Genomic DNA, 21,604 nt, shown 5'->3' on the forward strand with positions numbered 1-21,604 from the left:
TACAGCAGATTTACTACTATTAATAAAAAAATAATTTCTCAGAATTGTAGCGGTTTTTGAACGTAGGAAACTTTAGAAGTATATCAGTGAAAGATGACATAAAACTTTGCCGTTTGCGTTTTTGAATTGTGCATGTTGAAAAACCCCAAAGCATTCCAGCTTTGTCAGTTTTAGAGACATTTCTCTCTTTTTTTTCATGATGGGTTTCTCTACCAGCGCTCTAGAATTATTAATTCTATGAAGGAGACAATTAGTTTTCTCTATGACTGAGACCTGGCATTACAGCTAATCCATTTTTTTTTAATGGTCATCAAGCCAACTAAAAAAATTCTTTTATTTTGAGAAAAATGTCGAAATACGTCGTCAGTTATATATCCATATATTTCAGAAATACATCGACATCTGTCTTTCAATAAATATTGGCTACACAACGCATTAAAATGTTAGTTCTTTAAGTATTCACAGCGTTCTTGGTTATTTGTGAAGCTGGTGGACGGGAAATAATTTAAAGAAAAACTACAGTCACATTCTCAAAAATATAAATATATTGTTGCTTAAATCCGGAAAGAACAAAGTTGGCAGCTGGAAAATCAGACTCGGTTTCCCTCTCCAACTTGCAACACGGGGTCGGTTGGAGTGTAGCTTAGTTAAAACGCAGACTCTACGACATCGTTCCAGAATCACTTGACGAACAATAGTTTTGCCTCGTTCTGTCAAGTGAGTGCCGCGCGTTTTATTATAAGATCGATTATTTGAAGATTACGTCGAATTGTAATTGGTCTGCAAGGGCAGTATCACAAACTTCATGTCGCGGTTTTGCGTCTTCCTCAAAACGTCGGCAGCGTGTTGAAGCTGCAACGCGCAGTCGGGATGCGCAGAACCCGGTAACTGCATACACTCCTGCTCGAATATGTAAGCCAAACCGTTCAACAAGTCCAGGAATCCGAGCGAAATCGCCGCTTTCCTCAGCCGATTGAGTTCCTAAAAAAAAATACTTTTACTACAGTTACTCACCCACTAAAGAAAAATATTCTTGCATCTCAGTATTTCGATATCCAATACGCAAGCGAATGGTGATATGGCGTAAAAAGTTTAGAAACTGTATACAGGGTGTTATCCAAATAACGTTGTATAATCTATTCAATGAATATGGACGCCGGACTGATACCGAATCCCCATATTTTCTTTGCTCCAAATTTGGTAAAAATGGCTATTTTTTTGTAACCTTGTCGGGCCAAACTAATATTAATGCGCATTAGGCTCTTTAACTGGTATATGATGGTTATGATAACCAGAAATATTAGTAACACATAGCAACCACCATAGATTAAACAAAATATTAAAACGTACAGAAAAAAAAGAAGATATTATCGCGGAATGAGAGAAGAAAAAGAGAATAATCAGAAAAAGGAAGGGATTAAGAATATGGTCAGATGAAATAGAAAAATTAGTGAGAGAAAAACAAAAAACACTATCTTAACAATCCCATCTCCATGCAACTGACAAACGAAACTGAAGTATCGTGAAAGAAACGACTAGAAAAACAAATGAAGAGTCTTGGGGTAGATTTATAAGTAACATAAAACATGCTAAGCAAAAAGGAAAATAAATATGTAATCAATAGTTTTTCCATTTTTATATTAATTGATATAGTATATCATGCAACAAATGCGGTAAACGGAATTAGACTTAAAAAGTTTAGCAAACGTGTTGCATACTATACTTTTTCTCCGACCGTTGGTTTTTGGGTACATTTTTGCAAAACAACATGAATCCATTCACGGACATGACAAACGTCAAAATTCAAGCCGCACTTATTACATAATATACTATAACGTTCATGTTTAGTGATCAATTAAAAGTTCTGCACAACTAGATATGAATTTTAATATAGTTTATAAACATATAAATTGCATTTCGGTTGCTTTTTGTTGAGGGACAAAGAACTGAATTAAAAAAACAACAACACTAAAACTGATTCTGTGGTGCAAAATGCCAGAAAAGGAAAAAGCAACAGTAACTTTTTTTTTCTGTTTGGTTCAAATAGTCATTTCAACAGAGCAATCCAACTAGTCTATTTGGTGTAAGCCAGCCATAACATTGTATGTATGCCTGCAGACTATTTTTTATTTATTGTAAGCAAAATCTTTGTATACTTTTCAAATGATTTAATGCTTAATTTTTGTTACGAAACAATCAATGAGCGATAAATACGTTATTATAGAAAATGATCGGGAAAAATCTTCGTGGTATCTCGGTCGAGTCGGGATTTCAAGTTTGGAAACTATATACAGGGTGTTATTGAATTGACATCATAGAATTTAATACTTTAATACGCATCCCGCACTGATGCCGAATCAATATTTTGTTAGGTCCTAAGCCCACTCTTCATAACTACCTTGATGATCATCGTGATGCCTAACCCAACGTTGCCAAATGATCTATAAACAATCTAAATAAATGAACAGCGATAGTTTATTTAATAGCAACAAAAAGATGAGATACATTCAATTACTAGTATAGTAAATATAGTACCCAAATAGAATGTCCTTTATTGGACATTGATCCACACGTGACATAGCTGTCGGAACAGTTAGTTTTGGTTAGTTTAAATCTGTTTAACGAATAAAACTAGCCGATCTTTGGTGACACATTTAAACACATATAATTTAATTAAATCTAAGTTGATAATAAGAAAGTATTTATATGCGTAATTAGGTTTACACCTACTGTTAAGCTGCCAGGGAAGGCGTACATTTTAATTTTATTATTTTGCGAAGTGATAATTGCGTGCCATCTCTATTTTAAATCATTGAATTGCAGTAAGCTTAAGCTCAATATACTCAAGAACTACAGAATACATGTTTTTTTTTAGTTGTCAGTGTTAAATCCAATCTAGAATGAACTGGAAATTTTAGTAACTAAAGAAAAAAGACAAATGAAACTGTTACCTTGTAGATTAACGGATGTAGAAGTTTCTCATGTATACTTTTTTGAGAATAGTCAATTCTGGAGTGGGTTAGTTTCAAAAACCTTTTGCGGTACTAAAATTTTATATTTTGTTTGTACCACGGATTGCGCGAAAAATTTAACGGGAACCATTTGTCGGGTTATCAGGCAAAGTAATTAATGAAACTTCATTTTTGTAAATCCATTTTCGAATTCTGTGCCGAATTTCACGTACTTTTTATGAGTAAAAGAATTAAAAACAGGAACTGAATTTTGGAATGAATGTGTAAGTAGCTAGAATCAGAAAGTGAATATGGCGCGTCTAACTGAAACAAGTATTGAAATTTTAATTTGATGTTTGATGTTAGCCAACGAAGAGTTTTGTATGTATTGTATGTAAAATATAATCCATACAAGAAATATGCAACTTTACTCGTTTTGTTTTAATCGTTCAATGAAGTCGGACTGTCTTTAAATGGTGCGGTAAATAAACAAAATTATAGGTATTGAAGTACAAATAATCCCCGATGGATGAGAGAAAATTATGCACATAAATATCCACTAATAATAAAGGTTTTTGCATGGGTTTAATATGACCTGGGCCCGGGTTTTCGGAAGAAAACTGCAAAGTTAATTGCTACCACTTTATAACACTAATTACAAAAGATCTTTATTGTACGAGGACCGTGCATGTTATCAAACTTGCCGGTTAGCGGAAAACAATGCGGAGAATACTCCAGCATAGACTATTTTACAAAGCTCCACGTTGCTGCTGTGGTGTGGCGTTGCCAATACATTCCAAAAATCTTATTGAATCCCGATATTTACAATTTCTTCAAAAATACTTAATTTCTACTGACGCAGTTTCTCTCCCAAAAGCAAATCAACCTGATGTGCTAGATAGACAGATTTGGCTTGAACAGGATGGATGGTGTTCCGCCCTATTTTACTCGACAAGTGCATGAATATTTAAATACAATTTTAATATTTATATAATATTTATTTATTTTTATTTTTTTTATTATATTTATTTATATAATTAAATAATATTTAAATACAATTAAAATCGGATAGTGGATTGCTAGAAGAGGCTCGATAGATCAAGGAAGATTTCCAGACATTACTCCACTGGATTTTTCTTCGTGGGGATATTTAAAATCAAGAGTGTATAAGGAAAAACAACATCATAAGGTAAATAAATAAAAATATCTTGAGTAATGATTTGGAAGCGTTTTTAAATCGATTCGCATATACTTTCTAATATTTTTGCTCAATTTTACTGACAATGGATATTTTGCGTTAAACAAGTTACAAAGTTCTTCTTGCGTTCCCAATTTTCTTCTTCTTTCTTTTGCTCATTAAAGGTAAGAGACAGGCGTAGGGTGGGAAAAATTTTACTCTAATGGGGGGTTCCATTAAAAAAAAGAAACGAACGCGGTGTTTTCTGTTTTTTTAGAAATCCAATACCTGGTACAAGCTGTTCCAAGATGGTCGAGAAGACGCCGATGACGAACCTCGCTCTGGACGCCCCAACATGTCAATAACCGATGAAAGCGTTAAAAAGTGAAATAAATGGTGTTGAAAAATCCAAGACATTTCCAAACATTACTCCACTGGATTTTTCTTAGTGGAGATATTTAAAATCAAGAGCGTATAAGGAAAAACCACAAAATTTATATAATTTAAAATTTACAATTGTTTACGAAATAAGGTAAATAGATGAAAATATCTTGAGTAATGTTTTGGAAGCGTTTTTAAATCGATTCGCATATACTTCATTCCTATTATTTTCACTCAATTTTACTCACAATGGCTCTTTCTGGATATGTTGCGTTAAAAAATTTACAAAGTTCTTCTTGCGTTCCCATTTTGGCTCCATATCCATTAAAAATTAAAATTTCAATTCTCTAAGTTTCATTTAGATACGCCATATTAACTCCATATGAAAATTAAATATTTGTTTTTCATTCTTTTGCTCATTAAAGGTAAGAGACAGTCGTAAGGTGGGAGAAATTTTACTCTAATGGGGGGTTCCATTAAAAAAAGAAACGAACGCGGTGTTTTCTGTTTTTGGAAATCCAATACCTGGTTCTTATTTTAGCCATTTAGTGAATAAAAAAATAACATACCTTGTAAAACTGTTGAGTTTTCTCGGGCAATTTCCGCGCGTGCCTCAATATCTTCTGTATGTCGGACTGCAGCCCCGCTTGCCTGATCCAGACCACCCCGTTCTGAGAATAGCTTCTCTTCTCGTTCGGCCTTATCGGAAAACTACCGACCTGATCGTGGGGGAACAGTTCTCCGGTGCCCAATTCATTCAGGTCGCCCAACCAAGGCACCACGTCGGACCCGGGAGTCAGCACCGTCAGCATCAGATTCGATTTCTTCTTGGAATCGGCCCAAGAGTAGACGAACCCGAACCAATTTTCCCCCAACGAGACGAGCGCGGTCATGTTTTCCACCTTCAAGGCTCCGTGCAGTAGCACGCAAAACGAGGGCAAGCTTCCCTCTTCTGTGACACCGTCGTCTGTCAAATCGATTTCGGCAGCTGCGCCATCTTGTTTCTGGACCGGATTGGCCGGAAGTATGAGGTGTCTGCTGACGGCCATCGGAGATCCGACGTCAGCGACGGATATGAAGCCGCACACTTCGATTAAATCGGAAATATCGTATGTTCGACTGCTGAAGTCTGTTATTTTAGTGTACGCCTGAAATAACGGGCTTAGCAATCAGGGTATAGGGTATAGTCCCAATTGTGCCAACTTCGTTCCCGAGTGTACAGAGTGTCCCAAATTCGAGGACTATTCCGTTAGAGACAGGATGTCGGTTAAACAGAGCCAAAGTCCCGCATTTTGATAATTCATTCAAACCCGTTTCAATATCGAGCAAAGTCAGAACAGATTTTGTTCCTGACTTTAAATAAGAAATAAGTACAAATTGACATTATTAAGTTTTGGTTAGTATGACGCCTCGGTTTTGTGTGCTCATCATCAACTTATTTCTTTAAAATACAGATCTTAGTGGTTTTCTAAAAAATACCGCAATGAAATTGACAATAAAGCCAAATTTACATAAAAAAAGTTATCAAACAGTCTTGACATAGTTGTTAATTATTAAAATGTCAGTTACTTTTTACTGTTGTATGGTAAAAAAAGATGTTTTGAATTGGATAGGAATTTGTTGGTTCTAGTTAACCGACGATGGTCCTTAAATAGATCCTAATGGGGAAGATTAAGATAATATTAAGATTTGAAACCTCTAATTGCTTTTTTAAGTTTGTTAATAACGTCAGGTTAATTATACACTTCCAGGATCAATCGGACAGTTTGAAAATGAACTTCGAATTCTGAGAATGTGGAGGACATTACATTAAAACCACCATCATCCCTACAAAATCCACTTAAGTGAAAAACTTAGACCAAGTGTTGAAATTACTTGAGGAGTACTTTGAAGGGGACAACATTAATTTTGCTAAATAAATAAATATTTTGTGATAAAACTTAAAAGTCACCTTACTTCTTGAACACACGTCGTTTATTATTTGCAAAAAAGTGGATAGAAAATTGTGGAACTATAAGATGGCCTGTCGGAAGTCTGGATATAAATCCATTGGTTTACTGCTTATGGGGTATATCGTAAGGTCTCAAATGACGTAAATGAACTACGGCAGTGTGTTCTCAGGTTTAAAACCGCCTTTTCTTGGTACTGTAATAATTAGTTACTAAAAAAAATGTAATTAAAACTCTAATAATTAGTAATAATGCTTTTGTTTCATGGCCACCTTATTTTTTGTGTAAATTTTGCTTTATTGTCAATGTTGGGGTGTCATTGTTTAGTAAATCATTAATTGTGATACATACAATTTTGCAGGCCTGAAGTTGATGATACGTACAGAAAACCGACACGTCATATTTGAGACTTAATAAAGCCAGTTTGTACGGGAGAAAAGTTCCAATGGGAAGGTGTCATGTGTTGTTAATATCTTAAAAATAAAGCCATAAAAAATTTTATAGGAAATTTCTGATTTTAGGTTTTCCCAGATATCTCCGGAACTAATCTCTATCTAACTGACTTCGTATCTTTTATGGTTTCCGAGATCCCAATAGTCCCCCTCGAATTTGGGACAACCTGTATTATTAAACACCCTGTATCGAAATAGACGATGAAAACGGAATCTTATAAGATCTTTGTACGTAGAATCTAATGGCGGCCTCAAGATAAAATTTTCAATATATAAGCTAAATTTATGTTTCAGTAAATTAAAAAAAATATATTGCGCCATCTGTACGCTTTTCAAAAGTTTAAATAATTCTACCTATCTATCTATCCTAGTATTATAATTATTATTTTTATTATCAGAAAACAATACAAACATTTTTCCATGGTCACTGTATAAATTGTTCAGGCAAGCTACGCACTTGTTCAGTATTATTTTATTAACTAACCAATGGTATACCATGGTTATCAAAACAAATGCGATAGGTAGATTTTTTCCTACTCTGTTGGGCACCTTTCTGGGAATTATGATCTGTAGGGAAATTTGTTTTAATCAAGATTTTGTAAAAATGTTGGTTTTCTTAAAAGAATATTTTGTTCCCTTTCCATTGTCATTTTTTTTATTCATCAGCCTATATCAATTATTGAAGTTACAAAACCAAAGCCGACTTTTCTTTATCTAAAGAGCGAAATTTCGTGTGGGAATCATTTGGAATTTTCAAAATCAGACCAAATATACGAGATAACAATTATTTCTAAGTTCAATTTAATACCAATTAATTTGAAAAAAAAAATCAATTTAAATGTGGATATTGAAACACAAAAGACAAGAAAAGACCTTCACAAATTGTTATAAATTCTACGTTGAAAATTACTTCATAATTTTTACCAGAGAATTGTTAACTTTCTTAATATTAAGCTACACAACTAGAATCCACGTATCAAAAAGTTTCAAATCGAAATCGTTAAAGTCTTAATAGACTTACTAGTGGAGCTGGGGAGAGGATGATTTTTGACTCGAGATTTCCACATTTCAGGATACCTTTGAAAGACGTGTACATATCTTCGGCCAATTTTTGAAACAGCCCAGTGACGTTACTCTCGGTCTGAAGGTTTTCGGGTATCGATATCGAACCGTCATAACCACTCAAGTCAATTAGTCTTTGATAGAGCGGCTTAGCTGCAACATTCGTTTCAATCAACATCTCTTATGTATGAGTATGAGTCATCACATAAAGGAAGATATATATATATATATATATATATATATATATATATATATATATATATATATATATATATATATATATATATATATATATATATATATCTGGTTGCATATCTCGCCCATAACAATAAAAAGAGGTACCTAAAAATGGTATGGTGCATAAATATTTTAAGAACTTCTTTAAATATTTTTTTAACGAATCATGTGAAGAATATATTTTTGTACCTATTTTTGATATCAAGATTATTTTATTAGTATTAAGTAATATAAAAAAAAGAAGCATTAATGGACATTACAATTCCCCTTACAGTTCAGGAAACAGCATATGTTTACCATAACACATGAAACACAGGGCTTTATAATTATTAAATACACAGTCTCTAGTTTAAATAGCTAGAGCTTATTTCGCAAAATATAGACGATTATGTAAATATTATCCTATAAAAAAAAACAAATATGTCACACGGTTTAGCGAATACTGTTTCTTTTAATCCGTTAATTTTTCCGGATCAAATATCTCAACTAAAACCCTCTAGCGACCGGCTCCTTTTCGGGATGACTCACCGATTGTTGAAAAAACTAGTGACATACGTACATTTTATAACACTGGGTTCGTTGGCTGCTGCGATACAAACGACGTGCAACTTGGTAGGAAAGGCGAATGGTATAGGAAACGGCATACTGGAACTCCTTTGATTTACACCGGCCAACAAGTCTTTGAGGGACATCGATCCAATGCCGGTACTGCCGTCAGTAACAAGGACGATCTATAAAATATTTCGTATATATTTCGTTTTCCGTTACGGTTATAATGGTTTGCCATATAGCTACTAGATATACAGAGACCTTATCATAGACTTAATACCCCACAATGAGAGTTGGAAGGACAACATGCGTACATGTGCATATGTACTACCAAACATACTGAACGGGATAATACGATGATTTTTGGAATAGAATTTATGATAACACAAGACAATACAATGAGTCTAATGGAAGGTATTTTCACAAATACCACTCAAATTTGAAAGCGGTCACAGATGTAAACCTATAGAAGATAAAACAAAAATAGCCACGGCGCATTAATTCCAGCTGACAGCGGTGTCGCGAAGGTAATGTAATTAAAATGTCAATTTTTGACATAAAAACAGTATTTCCAAATGTCAAAATGACAGCAGGGCATCATTTTAAATATGTTAAAATGGTAGCAGGGGTTATGGCCTTTTCATGTTCTATTCGCATGCCAATTTTGAAAATATTTGATTCGTCAGTTTTTGCAAGACAGTTAAATGAAATATTGCAAATGTTTTATTATTTTTCCATTACATAACCGTAGTATAAATTAAAAAATAAGTAGTTTCATCATTTTATCAACTATTTTATTAACCGTTCGAAATTAGCATCTTGCGCATTTTGACACTAAACTCGTTGCTAATATTATGCAAAGTTTCTGGAGGAATTACACTGCAAACATTTCCAACTCTGTCTTTCAGATCTTAAACTGAATTTGGTTTTATAACAAATTTTATTTTGTAGATATCATTAAAAAACAAAGTTCAGGGGTTTGTGGCCATTCAATGAGGCCTTCCAATCAACCTGTTAGGAAAAATAGAATTTAACCATTCCCTAACAGATCTTGAATAATGCAGTGACGCACTGTCCTGCTAAAAAACAGTATATTTCAAATTCATTCCGGTTGTTGCCGAATCTGTGTATTAATTTCATTTCGTAACATATCAGTAAGATTATAATCCATAATTATTTGACCAACAATTATATTTAATTTTTTATCTTGCAAAAATTGACGAATCAAATATTGGCATAAAGCGACAGAACGTGAAAAGACCTTTAAAAAGGGGAATCACATGACCCCTTTTACACTTTAAAAAAATACTTAAAATGGCGCCCTGTTGTCATTTTGACATTTGGAAATATTGTCTTTATGTAAAAAATTAAACATTGTCTATGTTCAGAGAATTCTGTTAGTTCCTAACATTAACTATTAGACAATATAGTAGCCCTACTCCGGCAAAATTGATTCGCCATAGGCGGCAGTGATATTGTCATGATTTTCTGCGCATCTCCGCATTTCATCCACTAAACCGCACTTTGCGCTATTTTGATCCTGAACAACGATTTCCACACACTTAACTCGTTTTTCCAGAAAATATAATAATAATATTTTAAGAAAACACTGCCGTAAAATGCCGCACTTAGAATTATTGATGATCTGTCAGCGTCCATGTTGGTTTTTGAAGGCCGGAAGGTGATTGGTTAAAAACGAAATTATTTAATCTCGCGCTAGTAGCTATACGGTTCCTTAGTTGATGGCACTGGTTAAATATTAGTATTGGCTTGATAGTACAAGCACATTTGCAATTTCGATTTCAACCAATAAGATTTCTCGGCATACATGAGTTCCTCAAAATATGCCCGCAACCCATTAAATCTTGATGGAAACAACGAGAGAAGTGCGTGTATATTACTGTGTAGAAATGACGAAAATGAGCGTATGAGAATAAACGTGAGTTAATTACAAACCTGACACGCGATATTATTTCCCCATTCTCCCAAAACCATTTGGCTTACACCGTGAAGCGCCGTCTCTAAACACGTCTTGTCATAGTCGTCGATATTTTTCAATTCTGCTTTAATTATACCGTAATCTCGGGTAAACGGGCATCTTTCTTCGTACAAAGAGGAAAATGCCATCTATAACATTATTAACAACTGCATAACCAAAATTTGATTCAATTAATTGAAAAAACTATAAATGTCTTTACAATAGACTATTTTATTATTATCTAGAATGGCGAAAAAAAATATCGTGAAACTAACAACTCAATATAAAAAAGAACAGATTTTTTTAAAAGGGAATTTAATGAATGCTCTACAAAAAAAGGCCTCTTAATATATTTTTTATAAAGTTAAGAACAGAAAACATGAAATCCATGCTTTTTTCGTTTTTCACGCAATTTTTCCACCCACTGGATCGAATTTGTATTCTACATCGTTAAAAGTGATTACATTATCAATACAATTACTAGAAATTTAATAAATAACAATAAAAGCAAAACAAATTACATTGTTTTAACATTATATATGTTAATATAGATGAATTCGCATTTATTTTTAACTTTCCTTCCTATTTTTAGAACAATGAAAAATAACTAAATAAACGCAAGGCTTTGTTCCCAGCTCAGAGATACTCTGAAACCTCAAGGCCCTTTTTTTTAAGAGGCAAAAGATGAAAGGTATAGATTCGAATTCGTCGATAATAAAAAATGTGTAAAATGTTATAATTTTCAATGGCAACAAAATCTAATTGAAATTTTTGAAATAATCTATAGTGATTGTATGGATGATATAATAATTTTCGGTATGGAATATGAATTTGATCTACTGAGTGGAAAAAATGGGGGAAAAAAAAGTAATTAAATTTTTCTTCAAGTGCGGTGAATAACTTTTTTAAAAATAACTTTATAAAATATTAATAGACCAATTACATTACAATACATTCGCTTTAAAAATCAGTAATGTTCATCTTTGCATATTGAGTTCTTTGTTAGTTACAAAATTCTTGAACACGAGAGCAACAATAAGAGCTCTTTTTATAGAGACTTCAATTTCCTACAAAAATCTATTTGGATGAATATTTTTACCTCAATCGTTTGGCCACCTATAATACGGAGCAACATTGATTCGACAAATTGCACAAACTTTCTCACTCAAAAAAAATAAAAAAATATTTTCGAAATAAAATTTTCATTTTCAAGAGATGTTTTTTACTTCTCCAAAATGGTTTATTAAATTAAATGATTGACACTCATTAACAGTGATTTAAATATATCACCAAAAATACCCAAATTACCATCTTTTTGAACATAAAAAAAAACTACAGTGCGTTTAAATAAATATTTGTTTACTTCACTTACTTACCTGTAATGTTGTAAGGCTTTATTTTAAGTCTTATACTTACCTGTACTTATTTAAAATAACAATTCTTATTAGAAAAAGGGGAGTTTAAAATAATTTAGGAAAAACTTTACTCTCAGAGTTCTTTTTTTTTTTTATAAAAAAGGCAATATAGTCCGACTTTTAGGCAATCGTTTAAAACAGGCTCTCAAAAATGTTAACTTATTTATTTCAAAATATAAAAAAAGGATTTAAATATTGCCAAGTTGAAGCGAAAATTCAAGGAAACAATATAGGAAACATACTTTGCGCTCTATTAAAGAAATTGTCAAAAGATAAATAATTTACATGAGAAAATCACAAAAAAGTACTTGATAAACGGCTTATTTTGCACCCACTGCTGCTTGGGCTGCTTTTTTCGCTTTGACCGTCTCAGCCAATTCCTTGTAACGCTTGATACAGTCCTTTTTGCTTCTTTGGGGCAGACATTCAGCGATTCTGTCCCATCTTTCTGGCGTAGACGATGGGTAAGTTTTTAAGGCTTGTTCTAGTAGTTGCTGTTCAGCAGCGGTCCAAGGTTGATCATTTTTAGTCTGATTTTTTGCTTCGTCATTTGAGCTAATACCATTAGCGGTACCATTAATGGTTAATTCATCTAATTTTTTGGAAATACTAGATTCGTCAATGTTTAAAACCATTTTGTCCTTTTTGAAGTTGTTGAACACTTGTTTATTCGCGACTTCCTTCAAATTATTCTTGGAGAAATCTGTGTTCTGCAAGTCCTTGGCCTTGGCCAGTACCAACTTTGCGGTAAATTTACCGCTGATCTTATTAAACGCGCCATGTTGGTTAATAAAATTAGCGATTACTTCCCATCTTTGATTGGTACCAGCGGGAAATAAATTCACAGCTTTAACCAACAGTTGCAGATTGACCTCATTCCATTCGGGAGCGATTTTGGCCACAGCCCCGTTTTTGTTCTCCTCGCTGGTTTTCTGTCGGGCCGCCTCCACCACAGCCTGCCGTTCTTTCGCCAATCTCACCTCGTGCTCATTGATAACCTTTAGGAATGCAGATTTTCCATTATTTTTTATATTCCTATTTACTTCTTCCAACTCTTCTAGCGACAAAGTTTCACAAATGGTTTCTATAGCAGTAACATACGCGAGATTTTGTTGGTCTTTGTCGGAAAAGTAATTGTTCGCTTTACAAGTATCTCTTAAGAGTTTCCTTTCCTTTTTAAGAATTTTTTTCTGGGCTTCCCTTTCTTGCCTTTTCGCTTCAATTCTGGCTTTCTCAGCGGCATCTGCTTTTTCTTTCGCTAACTGAACTTCCCTCAGGATTCTTTCCTCTTCCTCTTTTTTCGCTTGGGCGGCACTTTGTTTAGCCCTTTTCGCGGCCAGCTTGCGATCTTTATCTTCCTGCTTGAATTTTGCTATTCTCGGGTCGTTACTGTAAGCCGAATCCACTAACATTCTAATTCGGGCCATTTCTTCCTTTTTTTTCCTAAGTCTCTCAGCTTTGTTTAATTTATCTACATATCTTCTTTCGTCGCGATCTTGGCATTTATCTTTGTCTTCTTCATCTTCATAAGAATACTCGCGCCAAGATTTAAAGTCATACCAAAAGGAATAAAAATTTTCTACTTCCTCCCTCGTGGATTTGGCATTGCCAAGGTTGGGAATGTTGCGCCTTTCCGACCATCTCTTGTTTAAGTCGAAGTAATAGGAAAATACTTCAAAAAAATCTTTTTTCAGCTCGGATCCCATGGGAATATTATTGTCAAATTCAGGATCCACTGAATCATAAGCTCGTCTTCTATTCACATTGCCTAGAGTTTCGTAAGCCATTGTAATATTGGTGAAATAATCGTCGTCCGGTTTAATTTCTTCTCCTAGAGCCCTTCTTTTGTCCGGATGATGTTTCAACACTTTTTTACGGTAAGCTGTTTTAATAATTTCTTCTGTTGCTGTATGCCTTAATGTGGGAATGCCCAGAACTTTGTAATGGTCCTGACTTTTCCATTCTTTGGGATCTAAACTCCTTAAATACTCTACGTCATCTTCATATTCTACCTCTTCGGGCTTAAGTTCGGAAGTTTGAGTATCTGATTTAGGTTGTTCCACTTCTAGTTCGATAACTGGATGGCTGACAAATTTCAACTCGGATTCGCCGCCCCCGACATTTTCAAAAAGGAATCGGTAACGCAAGGCAACTGTTTGGCATTCATTCTTCAAACCTGCTTTGGCTTCACCCATTGTCGTCTTAGACCATAACCTTGATCAGCTTTACACGATTATTTTACAACTTTACCATATAAAATACTTGTAATTTTCCGACGCTTGATATCGGAAACGATTGAGCCACCCTCAACACAAAATAATTAAAATCTACAGCAACAGAATTTCCCGCATGGTACTTGTCAAAATGGGATAGTTAAAAAAGGACTTTTAAACACTTTTTGTTGGCGATACTGAAGCGCGACGTTGCCACGGCGCGTTTTAACTGATCGACAACGAGGAATTTTCTAACTTTAATAATAGCTAATTGAGCATTTAGTTATTTATATATTATTTACATTCTGAAATAACGTATCAAATTTAACAAAATTCCTTCCGTTTGCGAATCAGCTGCGATAAAAGTCACAAAAATGTGGCAACATTGAAAATTATAAATGCAAAACGAGCGCGCGCACAGATAAATAAAAAATTAAAAAAAGTTAACCAATCTTACCAATGCAATAAATTCGAGCTTTGAATGTACGCTTAAATTGTCCAGAAAAGCGGAAATACCGGCAATAGCCAAATTTTTCCGAGTCGTCTCTGTGCCGTCTGCAAGTTGGACGGGCCTTGTCATGGACAACGAAACATCAAGCAAAATTACCGTAGGCATTTTCGTTCTTTCTTATCTTGCTGGTTTGTAAGACTTATTTCGATAACTATTATTCGACTGTGTGTATATTTGCAAGGTGAACATTAAACTTTATCTTTGTTTTGATGGAATAAGTTGACAGTACACGTCTTGCAGTTGACAGTCCCGAAAACTGGAACTACTGATGGGATAATTCAAATGAAAAATTTGTCAGTCTTGATTCAATTATTCTATGATCGGTATAACCGGGAAATTTTTGGCTGTGCGGTAAAATAAGATTATGACAATAAATTTGATCGGATTTTAATTTAAACAAAACGTGCAGTAAAAACACAAAACTAACAAACAATTGATTCCGAGTGAACGACATAATCCTTTGTTTTCTTTCTAATCATAACATACATGTGGTTGGATGGGATGTTCAGTTCTTTGCTGTCGTTACGTAACGAATAAAAATGTGGAGTAAATATAAAATCTGTGGGTTTATAATATTCAACGAAGAAGATGGTCCATTGGCCATAGATAGATAAACATGTCCGTTTGAAACGTCAAACAATCTCTGATTCAAACATGGCCGATGAGGTTGTGCGTGTTTTTCAAACACAAACAAAGCCAATAAAACTTTTAAAATGGAAAGTCCGGCTAGGATACACGGTTTCCGTCGGCAGAGTTATACTAACCTATCAATTCTGCGACTCCGAAAAGTCAGACCACCGAAAATTAAAAGCGTCCCAAGCCGGTACCATATCCAAATTCCTAGCCCAAGAAGGGGATGTAGTGAATTCCGGGTGAACAAGGCGAATGTTTGGAATTTTCGTTGACCTAAACTGTGAATTTCTTTTTAGTGAAGCGCTTTTTGAAATCAGATCGTGTACACATCCTACCATTATGAACGATATGTGCGCAGAATGTGGGGCAGATCTAAGAAAAGATGATAAAAGTGTGACCACGGCTTCGGTTCCCATGATTCATTCAATTCCCAACTTAAAAGTTAGCGAAGAAGTAAGTAGATAAATGTTTTACATATGAATTGACTAGAGTGCCATATGTCTCATGTAAATATTTGACTGTTCATATTTTTAAAAATTAAGAATTTTTTTTTGTTTTCTGTATGCAGCAAGCGCAAAAATTAGGAAAAGCGGACAATGAGCGTTTAATAAGGGACCGCAAACTGGTTCTATTGGTAGATTTAGATCAGACCTTAATTCACACGACAAACGATAATATTCCCCCGAATATTAAAGACGTATATCATTTTCAACTATACGGTCCCCGTTCTCCCTGGTACCATACAAGGCTCAGACCGGGAACGCATAAATTTTTAAATTCCATATGTAATTATTACGAACTACACATTTGTACTTTCGGAGCTAGGAATTACGCCCACACCATCGCCATGTTTCTTGATTCGGACCAAAAGTTTTTTTCCAATAGGATCCTATCAAGAGATGAATGTTTCGATCCTACTAGCAAAAAGGCCAATCTTAGGTAAAAGCTATATTATGGTATCCTGTGTTAGATAATAGAGCGGGCGTTTTTTAGAGCACTATTTCCCTGTGGTGACGATATGGTCTGTATTATAGATGACAGGGAAGATGTATGGTCCCACGCGTTAAATTTAATACACGTAAAACCATACCATTTTTTCCAACATACCGGGGACATCAATGCTCCTCCAGGGTTGGATAAACATGAAGATGATAATAAAGTCGGATTTGATTTAAGCAAAGTATGCTTGAAAGAAAAAAAGCCAGATATTCCAAATACAGTTGAAAATGGACTAGTAGATAAGGAAGTGAATGAAAAAGAAGGTAAGGAATGTCAGAAGGTTAATGGTGACAAAGAAAGTTTGGAAGATCAAACCGAAAAGTTAAACCACATTAAAGAAAAAGATAAAGAAACAGAAGATAGCGTCCTTGAGCTGGTAGATACAAAACGAGAGATGTTGGAAGTTGCAAAAGATAATCTAGAAGACATAAAAGATGAAAAAATGGAAGATAGCGAACTCAAGGATGCTAAGCAGGTAGATACGCAGCAAGAGGTGTTAAAAGTTGCAGAAGATAATATAGAAGAAATAAAAGATAAAGAAATGGAAGATGATAGCGTAAGGGATCCAAAGCAGCGGAAAGCCGCAGCAGATAATATAAAAAAGAATGAAGTTGCACCATCTGCGGAGTTAAAGTCCGATTCCGAAATTGCAGCTAAAGTTGATGAAAAAAGTGAGGTTAAACCCGATCAAAAAGATAACCTCATAGTAATCGAAGATCCGGATGATTATCTGGTTTACTTGGAGGATATATTGTCGCGGATCCACAGAGCCTTTTACCTAGAATTTGACCGAATGCAGTCGGGAAGGATACCGGATTTAAAGAACATTATACCAGAAGTGCGTAGCAATGTTTTAAAAGGCACCAAGTTGGTGTTTAGCGGTTTGGTACCAACTCGTTTTAAGTTGAACGAATCGAAGGCTTACCAGGTGGCTCGAAGTTTAGGCGCAGAAGTCACTCAAGACCTGGAGGAAGATACCACTCATTTGGTAGCCGTCCGGCCTGGCACCGCGAAGGTTATTTTGTTGAGCAATTTAGTACTCCAAAATATAGTTCACGGTTTACATCTGTAGGTCAATGCTGGTAGGAGAAGGAAAAACATAAAAATTGTTTCTCCAGAATGGTTGTGGTGTTGTGCCGAGAGATGGGAGCACGTGGACGAGAGGGTGTTTCCATTAACGAATAAGGGTTCGAAAAACAGGCATCCTCCGCCCCATTGCAGCAGTCCGGAGCATGTTACGGACTATCCGGAACACGACACTCCGGCACTTAGGAAAAGGACACCCAGCGGAAGATTTATGGACACCATTAATCCTCTGATGTCTTTTTCCAGTGATGATATAGCGGATATGGATAAGGAGGTAGTGTGGCAGTGTTCGAAAGAACAGTTGAACTGCAGTAATTGATTCTCAGAGTAATTCCATTAATTATGTCATACTTCTCAACATTGATTTTTTTTAAATTTTGGCTTTGCGTTTTAAGGTTGAAGATATATTAGACGACGACGAAAGCGATAACACCGAAGAAGAGACAGTACTGCCGAATCCGGTCGATGACGTCGAAGACACAGACGACAGCGAAAGCAGCGTCAAAATGAAGCAGATGATACAAACTGATATTTTAGATAATTACGACAAATACGATGAGGGCGTGGCCAGCAGCAGCAGCAGTAGCGAGGGGGGCTTGATGGACGAACTAAGCTCCAAAACACTTGGTAATTTTGTATTATATATATATGCTATTTTTTATTTGTGCTTAAAACACAAACATTTCACCTTAGTACTTTTGATAGACTTACAATGGGCGCCATGGTATCAAAATATCAGCAATGACCCTTTTCTATTCTCAAATTATCGTTGAAGTTTTTTAAATTCTGATTGTAGGACTCCCACTAAATCTGTGGCTGCAAAAATTCCAAGTTTCTGTCCCAATGCGTTTTGGTTAGCTGAATTAATTAAAAGTAGATGCATAAGTAACTAGCATACATAGTATATTAAAATTGTAAAAATTCATTGTTCAATAGCTAATACCAGCAATTCCTAAATCTAGTGAAGAAAATATCAAATAAACGGATATTGTGATAAATAATTAAAGATCTAATAAGGATAATATTAAAAATATTGCTATATTATAATTAATAGAAAATACTAGCTCAACACTGTTCCTAAATCTGCTTAATGAAATATCACTTAAATTAATATTGTGATATCATTATTTGATTGTGATTAATAATGAATATCAAAGATTTTGCTATGTCGTAATTGCAAACATTCAGTCATCAATAGATAATACCAGTTATTCCTAAATATATTAAAGCAAATATGAAATAAATTAATATTGTGATATCAATACTTTAGGATGGGTAGTTAAGAGCATGATTATAAAGACAAAAGATATATCATAATTTCAAAAATTCAGTTATCACTAGAGAATACCATCTAAATGGTGTTTGTAAATTTCCTGAAGGAAATGTCAAATAAATTAATATTGTGATGAATGTCTTTAAATAGTTGTAATATATATTAAAGATTTTGCCATATAATTGCATTAATCAGTAGATAATACCAACTAATAAATTGATATGGTGATAAATATCTATAATAATGTAAGAGCTAGTAAGGATATTATTAAAGTTATTAAAGATATTGCTATACCATAAGTAGTGGATAACAACAGCTAAACACAGTTTCTAAATCTGTTTAAGTAAATGTGAAATAAATTAATATTGGGATGAATATATTCAATTAATTGTGAGTAGGTTATCAGTAGCTATTGCCAGCTAAACACTATTCCTAAATTGCTTAAGGAAATATATAATAAAATATATCATTAATTAATCATGAATGGTGAATGGATTAATGAATATTAAAAGTTTTCCTATATAACTGCAACCATTCAGTCATTACTAGATAATACCAACTTAGGAAATATCAAATTACTATTGTGATGAGTATCATTAATTAAGTGTGAGTAGTTAATAAGATGGTAGTGAATATTAAAGATTTTGCTATATCATAATGGCCAAAAATCAGTTATCAATAGATAATACGAGCTAAGATAATATTGAATATTAAAGTTATTGCTATATAATTGCAAAAATTCCGTTATCACTAGATAATACAAGCTAAACACTGTACCAAAATCTACTTAAGGAAATATCAAATAAGTTGATAGTGTGATAAATATCATCAATCAATTGTGAACAGATTATCAGTAGATAATTTCAGCTCTTTCTAAATCTATGAAAGGAAATATCAGATTGCGATAAATATCAGTAATTTAAGATGGGTTCTCAATAATAATGATAATGCATATTAAAGATGTTAAAGACAGGTACAATTAACGAGACCTTTATTTGCTTTAAATAGAAAACCATCTGCCAATTCTAGAGACAAATATCCATTAATTTAATGAGATAATAAGATGGTAATGAATATTAAAGATTTTCCTAAATCCCTAGCTATAAAGTTAGTATTAAAAGAGAAGTCCTTCGCAATTGTACAGCTGAGAATATCATTAATTTATTATGAGATTTTGCTATATCAGTAGTTATTAAGTTAGTATTAAGAGTTAATAAATTAAAAATACTTCAGGTACTTTCAGAAAATTCATTTGCAATTCTGAAAATGACTCATTGCCTTAAAAACTTTCCACTTACCATTGTCACTAGTTTAAGTTAAACCATTAAACCCAATGAAAATATTTTGGCTCAGCACAAAAGAGAAGGCGGAGCAAAAGTTTCTTGGAGGGTGAGGAAATTTCAAGTTCAAAGAAACTACGACACCTACGAGAGGAGAGGGACGACATGCCGAGCGTAAGATTTAGGAGGGGCGAGGAGGTGGATGACGAACTAGATGTAGATCCTCCTCCGGGTCCAGAAGATCAAGACAGTGACAGTTTTGGGGCCCCCGATGAGTCAGACGATGGAGAATGGAACATGATGGGGGCGGCATTGGAGAGAGAGTTTTTATCAGACTAAAAATTGTATATAGTTGTATTATTGGCTGATGCGAGAGAAACTACAGGGTCGCCACTAAAGTTTGCTTCCTATTGGAATATTTTTTATTAATAAATTTTGGCAAATTTTTATTTTGAGGATGGATTTATGTTAGTTTTCGAACATATTTGCCTGTCGACATTGACAAGAACTATTTAAAAAATAGGTTATTTTTGAAGATATCAAAAAGAATGATTGGAAACCTTGTTTTCAGTTTTCTACCTTAAAAAAAAATGGATTTTTACACGTTTTCTAACTTATTTATATTTTAGTAATTCCTAATTTAAATAAATAGGAATCAAACTACCTAAATACTGTAAAAAAGTGTTTGTATGTGTTGTATAAATTTTTTTAACATGTTTTAACCTAATAGAGTCTAGTTAATATTGCAATTCAACTTCTTTTTTTTTTATTGTATTTTTTGAGTCAGTTGCCTTTTTGAATTGTAACAAAATCAAGTAAACTTCATTTGGTTTTAGAATGTTAAAAATTATTTTAACATTTAGACAACATCAAAAAATAATAAAAAAACTTTTACGGTTTCTATAGGTACTTTTGAAGATTTTCTTTGAAATCTAGTTTTAAATATAAATTTAAAGCAAAAAAACTTCATTCATTCAAAATAGTTTCATTTCCATTTCTCTGAATTAGGATGTACCAAAAAGAAAGGTTGAAAAAACTTGAGAAAAATCCGATTTTTTTAAAATCATTAAAAAAAACTGCAAAGAAACAACTTTTTTCAATAAAATTAAAAATTATGAAGATTATTCAATTTTTTAATATATTTTTTATGTACAATAGCAATTTTGTCAAAGGTTACGTTTTTTGATGTATAAACTATCCTCAGGTTCAAAATTTGCCAAAACTAATGAATAAAAAAATGCCGACTTTAGTGATTACCCTGTATATATCGTTTCATATCGATTTAGCCATCGTTATGGGAGAGAGAATTGTTTGAAATCTAGGCTGCGAATACTGGGTGTTTCAAGCGTTAGTTTGGTTAATAAACATTTGCATCCAAAATACACCCTTCAAAAAGTAGAGTTCTGTAAAAAGGGCCTCAAAAAAATAGTTTTTTTAATAGTTTATTTCTTGTTAACG

At 33.7% G+C, this 21,604-nt stretch overlaps 3 protein-coding genes across 4 annotated transcripts; 1 reads left to right on the forward strand and 2 right to left on the reverse strand.

The window, feature by feature from the left end:
- Positions 1-530: 530 nt before the first annotated feature.
- Positions 531-15,129, reverse strand: LOC132708321 (integrator complex subunit 14). Its single transcript, XM_060680585.1, has 6 exons — positions 14,822-15,129; positions 10,715-10,885; positions 8,769-8,940; positions 7,932-8,125; positions 5,079-5,657; positions 531-981 (listed from the first exon to the last, which is right to left on the reverse strand). Exons 1-6 carry the CDS (start codon positions 14,978-14,980, stop codon positions 760-762), a joined length of 1,497 nt encoding a protein of 498 aa, XP_060536568.1. The 5' UTR covers positions 14,981-15,129; the 3' UTR covers positions 531-759.
- Positions 12,300-14,684, reverse strand: LOC132708320 (dnaJ homolog subfamily C member 2). The gene has a single exon (XM_060680584.1). It carries the CDS (start codon positions 14,344-14,346, stop codon positions 12,472-12,474), a length of 1,875 nt encoding a protein of 624 aa, XP_060536567.1. The 5' UTR covers positions 14,347-14,684; the 3' UTR covers positions 12,300-12,471.
- Positions 15,130-15,279: 150 nt separating the features above from the next.
- On the forward strand, positions 15,280-20,781 carry LOC132708319 (RNA polymerase II subunit A C-terminal domain phosphatase). Of its 2 annotated transcripts, XM_060680581.1 has the most exons (7): positions 15,283-15,747; positions 15,805-15,961; positions 16,077-16,447; positions 16,502-17,522; positions 17,580-17,867; positions 17,989-18,220; positions 20,220-20,781. In XM_060680581.1, the coding sequence occupies exons 1-7, from the start codon at positions 15,530-15,532 to the stop codon at positions 20,483-20,485; spliced, it is 2,553 nt and encodes an 850-aa protein (XP_060536564.1). In that variant the 5' UTR covers positions 15,283-15,529; the 3' UTR covers positions 20,486-20,781. The 2 variants fall into 2 exon arrangements, with proteins under 2 accessions (XP_060536565.1, XP_060536564.1); XM_060680582.1 differs by lacking the exon at positions 20,220-20,781 and having other exon boundaries at positions 15,280-15,747; positions 17,580-17,920; positions 17,989-18,112.
- Positions 20,782-21,604: the final 823 nt, after the last annotated feature.

This window comes from Cylas formicarius, unplaced genomic scaffold (assembly GCF_029955315.1).
Source record: "Cylas formicarius isolate icCylForm1 unplaced genomic scaffold, icCylForm1.1 PGA_scaffold_10__41_contigs__length_53128322, whole genome shotgun sequence".
Lineage (NCBI taxonomy): Eukaryota > Metazoa > Arthropoda > Insecta > Coleoptera > Brentidae > Cylas > Cylas formicarius.